The sequence below is a fragment of the Anas acuta genome, chromosome Z, assembly GCF_963932015.1.
Source record: "Anas acuta chromosome Z, bAnaAcu1.1, whole genome shotgun sequence".
In the NCBI taxonomy this organism is placed as follows: Eukaryota; Metazoa; Chordata; class Aves; order Anseriformes; family Anatidae; genus Anas; species Anas acuta.
The window spans coordinates 31,247,758-31,257,722 of NC_089017.1; the positions used below are offsets into that span (position 1 = coordinate 31,247,758).

General features: G+C 46.7%; 1 protein-coding gene across 1 annotated transcript; it reads right to left on the bottom strand.

Moving 5' to 3' along the window:
- Positions 1-3,652: 3,652 nt before the first annotated feature.
- On the bottom strand, positions 3,653-8,648 carry RPS6 (ribosomal protein S6). The gene is made up of 6 exons (XM_068666899.1): positions 8,349-8,648; positions 7,906-8,037; positions 7,070-7,280; positions 6,561-6,707; positions 4,554-4,711; positions 3,653-3,794 (listed from the first exon to the last, which is right to left on the bottom strand). The coding sequence occupies exons 1-6, from the start codon at positions 8,352-8,354 to the stop codon at positions 3,699-3,701; spliced, it is 750 nt and encodes a 249-aa protein (XP_068523000.1). The 5' UTR covers positions 8,355-8,648; the 3' UTR covers positions 3,653-3,698.
- Between the last annotated feature and the right edge of the window lie 1,317 nt (positions 8,649-9,965).

Sequence of the window (9,965 nt, forward strand, 5' to 3'; positions counted from 1 at the left end):
AGCAGTCGAGACAGAGCAGAGGGAAGACAAAAAACAGAACTGTCCTGGGCAGATTTCATTCATGAGAGAGGATGGCTCCAAGGCACCACAAGTGAGCCATACACACATAGCAAGACCAATAAAGGCAGAGAAAAATGAAAAACAGGCTGCTGGAGGCAGTGTACTGGGTTTGGCTGGGATGTTAACATTCCCTGCAGGAGTCCACACAGTGCTGTGCTCTGCACTTGTAGCTGGAACAGCAGTGTTATCACACCAGTGTTGTGTCTGCCACGGAGCAGTGCTGGCACAGCATCAGGACTCTCTTTAACCCTCCTAGGGGATGGGCAAAAAAAGTGAGAAGAGAAACATCACCAGGGCAGCTGACCTAAACCAACCAAAGGGATATTTCGTACCATGTGGTGTCACACTCAGCAATAAAAGGAGGAAACAGGAAGAAGAGGGGAGGGGTGGGCTCTTGTGAAAACGTCGGTCCTCCTCTCGAACACTGGCTACGTGCGTTGAGGCCCTGCTTCAAGGACGTGGTCAAGCATCGCTCATTTGTGGGAAGTAGAGAGTAATTTCTTTCCTCTGCACTTCCACACAGCCTTCATTTGTTTTGTTTGTTCTTCCCTTTCCTTCTTTTCCCCCCTAAAATTGTTTAGTTAATAATAATATTTCTTTAATAATTATTTTCCCTTTAGTTGAATTATCCTTATCTCAACCAGTGAGTCATTCTTTACTTTTACTTCTTCCCCTCCTCATGTAAGGAGGGGGAGTGAGAGAGCGGTTGTGGTGTTTAACTGCTTAGCACAGTAAAACCACCACAGGCAGAAACCTTGGCTGAAGGGACGTCAAGGACCCTGGCTTCCTATTGATAGAGCTGCTGCCCTCTGCTGGCCAGGAGAAGCATCCATCCCTGACCCAGGTGGGTGGGAGCAAGTGTGCAGCTGTATGTCACTTAACACCTGCTGGGAATTCTGTTTTTGTTTCAGTGACTTTGCAGTGGAGGAAGTAGAGTTGTGCTTTCACAGTGATGGACCCTTGCAGATTGCAAGAGATACTCGTGCACCTCCTGCCTCAAATCATAGTTGTGGGGTTAGGTTCAAAATGAAAGTAAATACATTTCAGGCTGAGATGAAATTTAAGCAGTAGAAATTGCCAGTTAACTGGCCAAGTGCTTCAAGCCTTCTTTCACAATTGAGTATCTTTCAGACTCCCTCCTCTATGGCAATTACTTCATTAATCTCTTAGTAAAAATAATACTAGACCCCTAAAGACCTTTCTGTTTGAAGAAACAGATGTGTAACAGAAGTGTCTTGTGGAAATCACAGAATCATTTAGGTTGGAAGAGACCTCCAAGATCACCTGGTCCAACCCCTGACCTAACACTAACCAGTCCTCCACTAAACCATATCACTAAGCTCTACATCTAAATGTCTTTCCAAGACCTCCAGGGATGGTGACTCCACCACTTCTCTGGGCAGCCTTTTCCAGTGCCTCACAACCCTCTCAGTAAAGAGGTTCTTAATATCCAACCTAAACTTTCGCTAGTGCAATTTTAGCCCATTCCCCCTAATCCTGTCACCAGGCACGTGGGAGAACAGACCAACCCACACCTCACTACAGCCTCCTTTAAGGTATCTGTAGAGAGTAAGGTCACCCCTGAGCCTCCTTTTCTCCAGGCTGAACAAGCCCATCTCCCTCAGCTGCTCCCCGTAAGACTTGTTCTCCAGGCCCCTCACCAGCTTCGTCGCCCTTCTCTGGACTCGCTCAAGCACCTCGATGTCCTTCTTGTAGCAAGGGGCCCAAAACTGAACACAGTACTCGAGGTGCGGCCTCACCAGAGCCGAGTACAGGGGGACCATCACCTCCCTAGCCCTGCTGGTCACACTGTTTCTGATACAAGCCAGGATGCCGTTGGCCTTCTTGGCCACCTGAGCACACTGCTGGCTCATATTCAGCCGACTGTCCACCATCACTTCCAGGTCCTTCTCTGCCTGGCAGCTCTCCAACCACTCATCTCCCAGCCTGTAGCTCTGCTTGGGGTTATTGCACCCCAGGTGCAGGACCCGGCACTTGGCCTTGTTGAACTTCATGCAGTCACCCTCAGCCCATCGGTGCAGCCCATCCAGATCTTCCTGCAGAGCCTTCCTACCCTCAAGCAGATCAACACACGCACCTAGCTTGGTGTCATCTGCAAACTTACTGAGGGTGCACTCAATGCCCTCATTCATACTATGATGTTAGAAGACCCCCACAGCAGCTGGCCTTGCAGAGTTTTAGTGCAGATCCTACTGTGGCAAAGCTGTCAAGTGCATGCAGACAGCATTCTGTATCTCATTAACCTCTGAGCTGTTGATGGCCTAAAGAACAATGCCTCTGCTTCTGCATTACAAGAATTGAATTTGCTGGCTCTGACAGGGCTGTGTTCTCAAGGACAGTTTGACAAAGACAACCAGCATCCATCCCACAACCTTTTTTCAGGCACTAACACAACTTTGGCAGCAGTTGCTCTGGTTTGGAAGACCAAGAAGTAACTGCCCCTTCCAACATGGCCTCCATAAAAAAAAACACACACTGAAATTACCAGCTTTGTTTTATGTAAAATGGTAAATTCTAGATAATTCACGTTATGAAACTACCCAACATTCTTATTTAACTTGTGCTTTAAATACTATCATTAACCCAATTTACTTTGCACTTTCTACTTACATTTTTCCAATTACAAATCAATTATAGTCCATACAATTCTTCCACCTGAGCAGTCAAGCTGTCATAGAAGTTTGGCAGCTGAGATTAACTGCTTTGTGCAATTTTCTTGGTCTGAGACTTCAGCCACACGCACCTGTTTCATAGCAAATTATACCCTTATCCAAGATCAGCAACTCCCATTTCACAGATTTCAGATTTTCAGAGTTCAGATTCCACATTCAAGATATTCAAAAATTGTTTCCAGTCAGGTAAAGTCCTAGCTTAAATATCCTTGCTACGCACACAAGAAAATTAAAGTTTCTTAACTTCTATACTGGCAATAGAAGCACAAACTTATCTGAACAAAGAACTGAGGTCGATCCTGATTACTATTTTAAGAGCACCTAATAATCTATTTAGACACAGCTTAATCCATCGCCAATACTTTATATATTCCTAAATCATAGAATTCCCACCAGCCTAATGAATCTCCACAAAATGGGTTCTAAATACATGCAGGTTATTAGCATTTATCCTTGAGTGAAACTGCTGCAGCAAACCTTTTAGTAGACCGCTTACTCATTCTCTGTATTCAGTATTAACTTCAAAAACAGAATGGCAAAATACTTGCACTTAACTCGATGAATCCCCAGACTTTAGATTTTTACCATCACATGCTCAGTACCAAGTCAAGTGTATTCCTTCCTCATCTGGAAACACTGTCCTGTACTTATGACCAAAAAAAAAAATTAAACCACTACATAACCACAATACAGGATTTTGCTGTTGCAGGTAAATTCTGCTTCTAAGAATCAGGATGTATGTACAATTATTACAAACTGGAACTTCTCACAAAAAGCATGAACATGCATTGCAAGTTCTCAAGAGAACAGATTCAAGACCAAGGACTGTGGATCCATTTAGGTCTGGGTGCTCCTCCTTCTAAGATAAAAGCTGGGAACAACACGCACATGACTCTCAGTTAAATTCAACCACAAAAAGGGTTTATTTTACTTTCACATACATCTTTACTTCTGACTTGACTCAGACTTAGATGTAGAAGCTCTCAATGAAGAAAGCCGGCGCCTCTTAGCAATCTGCTCCTGGCGCTTTTCCTTGGCCTCCTGAAAAGCAAAACAGCATGAAATGATCAATCTTGTGTCAGATGCTATCAAGCTCTTAGTCCTTCACTTATTAAAGCAGAATCCAGATTCCCTTCTTCCCAGACCAAAGAAATTCTACAAGTACCCAAACCCATAGAGACACACATTTCTAACCAATCCAGATCATCGGTGTCCAAAACTGCGGTGAAAAAATACTGATGCAAGCTCAGAACATACAGGAATTCTGTCTACATTCCATTACGGTCCACGAGTCTCAAAACATTGGACTACCATGCTAAACATTGTAACAGTATTGCTTCTGCAGTCATTGCTGCTTTAGGTTCAAGTGCAAACTCACCCAAACAACTTCTTGCCAAGTTACCTTCCAGTTACCTTCCATCTAGGCCAGCTACTGGATGCAATTCCTCTCTCTACACAAACACTCTAATGCTCACACACCCTAGTTAACCTAGAATTAAAATAAAATTGCTACCACAAAAATGTTATCATTGTCACAGGCTGTAACTGTCCATTATTTTCTTCAAAATCAGCTCTCACAAACAAACCAGACCTATTAATTCAACTCTTCCAGGACTGGCAAAAATGAATAGCAACTCTCAAAGATGTTTGACCAGAAATATTTACGCTCACGTTCAGGTATTGCTAGTCACAATCAGCTAACTACGGTACCATTTTAGGTGTACAGTCAGGTTTATCAAATCCCTTTCTTTCTAGAGTGCAAGATACTCTGAACAGCCATGTTACGAGGGGTGTACGTACCTTCATCCTCTTTGCCAAGAGCTTGGCGTATTCTGCTGCTTCCTCCTTGTTCTTCTGAGTGCGCTGCTTCTTCAGCGCAATACGTCTGCGCTTATGTTGCAGAACTCGGGGAGTCACCAGTCGCTGGATCTTAGGAGCCTTGGTCCTAGGTTTCTTGCCTAGAATAGACTTATGAGTCAGTAGAATCACAGAATGGCCCAGGTTAGAACCCAAAGATCATCCGGTTGGATGGGACCCCAAAGCCCACCCAGTTCCACCCCCCTGCAGGGACACCTCTCACCAGACCAGGCTGCCCCATCCATCCTGGCCTTGAACACCTCACCTCCAGGAATGGGGCATCCACAGCTGCTCTGGGCAGCCTGTGCCAGGGCCTCACCACCCTCACAGTGAAGAATTTCCTCCTACCATCTAACCTGCATCTCCCCTCTCTTTTAGTTCAAAACCATTACCCCTTGTCCTATCACTATCTATATGTCTGAAAAAAAAATAGTATTCACTCATCCTTTTTATATTCCCCCTTTAAATATTGAAAGGCCACACTGAGGTCTTTCAGTAGAAAGGCAGAAGTGACAAAATTTCCTTCCGAAGAGACCTTCAGCCTCCTCCCCTAACTACCTTGAAAAAGAACATCACCATAACAGCAAGTGGAACTTAACTTTGCATACTACATACACTAACTTAAACAGGGTTCAGCAGGAACAGGTTTTGCAAGAAGTGCTTCAGTTACTGTCAGACGTTAAAACTGTTTTGTTAATGCTACACAACTGCAATGCATTTTTAACTCCCTCCAGTTCTGTGAAAATTCCTTGCTTCTCAGCAAGCCTGTCTTAAATCATTTCCCATAGTCCTAAAATATTTAATGAATGTGGAAAGCCATCACTTAGCTTTCAGACCAAGCCACTGCATTTTCAGATTTAAAAAGCTCTTCAGAGTTCTACATAGACTTTCAAGTTTCATCCCCAGAAAACAAATCCACAAGTCCTTAACAATCAAACAGGAATGCAAACATCTGTATAATTTCACTACTCAAGTGACAAGCAACTGTCTGCACCAGTCGAGCAAGACTGCGTTCTTTAGCAAACAACATGGTTCCTATGATGGAAAAAATTTCACTTTGCAGCCTTTTATCCAGTAACTTCCCTTAGTACCTGCACTTCACCACAATCTTTCTTTTTAAAAATGCTCACCATTCATGTTTTGATCAAATGCAACAGAACCAGACATTAAACACTGCAAGAAGAGACAGACAGACAGCAGAACACTGACCTCCCAGGAACAGCTCGTTTTGCAGGCTGTCATAAAAGCACGGGGGAAAAGTCTTACCAATACCTGCTCTATATTTTGTTTTCTATCTCCACCTGATATAAATCTTTCAGTCTGGAGAACAGGAGGCTCAGGGGAGACCTCATTCCTCCCTACAACTACCTGAAAGGAAATCAAGGGTTCAGCTTCGTCTCACAAGTAACTAGTGACAGGACTAGAGGGAATGGCCTCAAGCTGTGCCAGAGGAGGCTCAGGTTGGAGATGAGGAGACATTTCTTCTCAGAAAGAGCAGTCAGGCATTGGAACGGGTTGCCCAGAGAGGTGGTGGCATCACTGTCGCTGGGGGTGTTCAAGGAAAGGCTGGATGTGGAGCTTAGGAGCATGGTTTAGGGGGTGATATTGGTGGTAGGGGGATAGTTGGACCAAGTGATCTTGGAGGTCTTTTCCAACCTTGATGGTCCTATGAATCTACGAAACATTTCAAAAACATTCTATCATTCTATCCCTGATTTATCCTCACTTTATTAAAATTATTTTTCAATTTTTCTTAGAACCACCAATAACATCAGAGTATATAAAATATTTAGAAATAAATCACGCCAAGAGATTGAGAGTGAAATGGAGGATGGAAAAGTGGAAAACACATTAGTGTCAACTTCTCATCCACAAATGCAGAAAACTTGATACCTCTCTGCTGAAAAGCGCCTAAAATCAAGGCAAAAGTTAGGAAGTCTCAGTTCTTACCCTCCTTGTTCAGAGGTTTCCTCACAACATACTGGCGGACATCATCCTCCTTAGAGAGATTGAACAGCTTGCGGATTCTGCTAGCCCTCTTGGGACCAAGACGACGAGGCACAGTTGTGTCTGTCAGCCCAGGAATATCCTTTTCACCTTTGAGAGAATGAGTTTAAACATGGTAAAAAAATCCTGCATCTATTAACCACCTGTTCAATTCATCAACACTCCTGAATTTAAAATACATAAAAAAAATACTAGGTAATCCTTGGGGACACCTGCCAGCATCGACAACCCTGACTACCCTTTGATGATTTAATGCAATGGTACTGCTGGCAGCAATGAAAACATTTCAGTAACCAGTGACCAGTTTTCAAGTTACAATGTAACACTCAAGAGGGATTTCAAGATACATTTTTACTCTAAGACTGTGCAGTTCCCATTCCGCAGAACTCTGGCAAAGAGGCTCTTCCCTGGTGCCTATTTCTACATTTTGACTGCTTCACCCAGGCTCTTACCCTTTTTCACAATGACCAAGTTCAGAACGCTCAAGTTGGCATCAACAATGCAGCCCCGGACAGATTTGCGTTTTCTTTCTCCAGTTCTCCTGGGGCGGTAGCAGGAGTGGCCCTTGCTGAGCAGAAGGCGGACACGTCCATGAGTGAGGACACCTTGCTTCATGGGGAAGCCTTGCTTGTCATTGCCACCACTGATTCTGACAACATAGCCCTGAGAAAACAGAAACACACATCTTAGTTGCCCATCTCTATTACTCCCAGAAATGGAGAGATCGCAACACACTGTCTGGAACAGCTGCTGTGCCAGTGGTTCAGAAGTTACTACTACTGCAGACATGAAGAGCTTCTTGAAGCAACACCACGCCAACAGTTCAAGATTTTCGTTTAACACAGACATGAAACACAGCATGCTAAGATATGATCTACATTTACTCTACTTCTCTTAAAAACGCATATCCAAAAATAAAATTCTTAACGATTACAAATTTTGTGCAAGATCCATCAAACTGAATGGTATCCATCCTTGTATTTTCTTCTCCTTAACGTTAAGCCTAACCAAAGCCTGTAAGTATCATGAACCAGAAATATGCGTTCAACATAAAAGTCTGGGTTATGAATACACATGTAAAATGAGAAAAATAGCTTTTATTTCCTTTTCTGAGGAGACAGCACCAACAAAAATTAACTTATTATGAAGAATGCATTCAGTACGTACTTTAAGAGAAGCTTTCAAACCAGCACCATGCAAATACCCTAAAATGCTACAGCTACACCCTGGAAATGGTTTTGTACCTTAAGCAGCTCGGCTGTGGCTGTCACGCCCTTGGGATCCTTACCTTCCACTCCTCACCAAGAGAATCAGCCGCGACCTCGGTGGCCATCCGTTTCTCATAGAACGTCCTCAGCTTGCGCTCATCGTCCACTTCGATCAGCTTCTGGCAGCCGGTGGCTGGGAAGGAGATGTTGAGCTAACCGGACAAACAGCGAGCGCCGTTCAGCTTCAAGCTCTCACAACGCGCGTTGCACACAACCTCCCCCCCCCCCCACCCCCCTGCTCCCTGCCGGCCCCCAGCCGCAGGCCCAGCCGCCACCCTGCCCCCATGGCGGCCGCCGTCCCCATGGCGGCCCTGCCGGGGATCCGCCGCCATCCGGCCCCCCGCAGCCCCCCGCAGCGCCCCGCGCCCCCCCGGGCGGTGCCCGCGCCCCTCCAGCAGGCACCGGGCCCCATCTGCGGCGCGGGCCCCCCGCGGGCCCGGCCGCCCCCGCCGCGCGGCCTTGCCTTCATCCTGCCCTCGCCGCGACGCCGACAGAAAAGGCCGCACTTCCGCCCGCCGCCCGCACATAACCCGCCAAGCCTCGCGAGAGCGCCGCGCGCCGTGGCGGGGAGCCAATGGCGAGCGGCGGTTCGCCCGCAAGGGGGCGGGGCCAAGGGGAGCCGGCAGCGGAGGAGGCGGCTTCCGGGCTGCCTCTCCCTCTTGGCGGACCCGCGCTCGGTGGTACCGGGCCGGGGCAGCGTGGGCGGCAGAAATGGCTCCGCGCTGCCTGAGCCCGCCCTGCGCAGCCCGAGGCCGCTCCCCGGCCCTTACCGCCGGTCACCTGAAGGAGGGGCCGGCCCCCGGCTGCCCTCACACGCTGGGCGAGTGTGTTAATAAATGGCCAGAGAAAAACCCTGTCTGCGTCTGTGTCATATAATTAGGTGGGGGTTCAGGGTTGAATTTTGCACAAAGTTGCTCAAAAGCGCTGCGCTGACTCCTTAGTGTGGCCGTTCCCTCCAGTTTCACTCGAAGTGAGAAAAATGCCTCTTAAAGACAAACAATGGAGTCATAGAGGCTCCGGGCTAAACATCTGTCCTGGTTTCAGTTAGAACAGTTAATTTTCCTCCTAGTAGCTGGTAGGCTGCTACGTTTTGGATTAGGATGAGAAGAGTGCTGGTAACACCACAATGTTTTAATTGTTGCAGAGCAGTGCTTACACCAAGCCAAGGATGTTTCAGCTTCTCACTCTGTCCCGCCAGTGGGCAGGCTGGGGGTGCAGCAAGAGCTGGGAGGGGACAGACCCAGCACAGCTGACCCAAACTGGCCAAAGGGGCATTCCATACCATCTGGGGTCATGCTGAACAATACATAGGGGTGGCTAGCTGGGGTGGGAGAGCCAGCTGCTCAGGGATAGGCTGGGCATCAGTCAATGGGTGGTGAGCAATTGCATTGTGCATCACTTGTTTGTACACATTATTATTCTTAGTACTATTATCATCATTATTGTTATTATTATTATTGTTATTATTATTTTCCTGTCTTAATAAACTGTCTTTATCTCAACTCATGGGCTTCACTTTCCCGTTTCTCTCCCCCATCCCAGAGAGGGAGGGTGGAGGGTGAGTGAACGGCTGTGTGGTGTTGAGCTGCCGGCCGGGTTAAACCACCACAACTGAACGTGTCAACAGTTGACATTGTTGAAGCACAAAGTGCCACTACTGTTTGCCCTTGTGTTGTTTCACAGCTCTGGAGGAGAAGAGCAGGTGTTTCTGTGTTTCTATAAATCGAGTAGCTTCCAATCAGGTAAACTTTCCTCGAATGACAACCTTGCAGAAGTCTTGGTAAGTGTTGCCCTGGGTCTGGGAGCCCTTGCATGGTGGAGCTCCCAGCTTTCGATGGCAGCAGCTGGTAGCAGAAGCTTGATTGATCTCTTCTGCTGTGCTGTCCGAAACTGCTGGGTGAACAGGGGGACAGACAGACGGCCGGCTGGAAGCGTGCCTCCATCAGCCACCTGTGTGTGTGTGTGTGTGAGGTGTCTCACCTCCTGCGTAAGTAAAGAAGGCAGGTTACCTGGAAGCGACCTTTCTCAGGAAGGCAATTAGTGAAGTAAAAATATAATCTGAGCCTTTATGCCTAAGCCT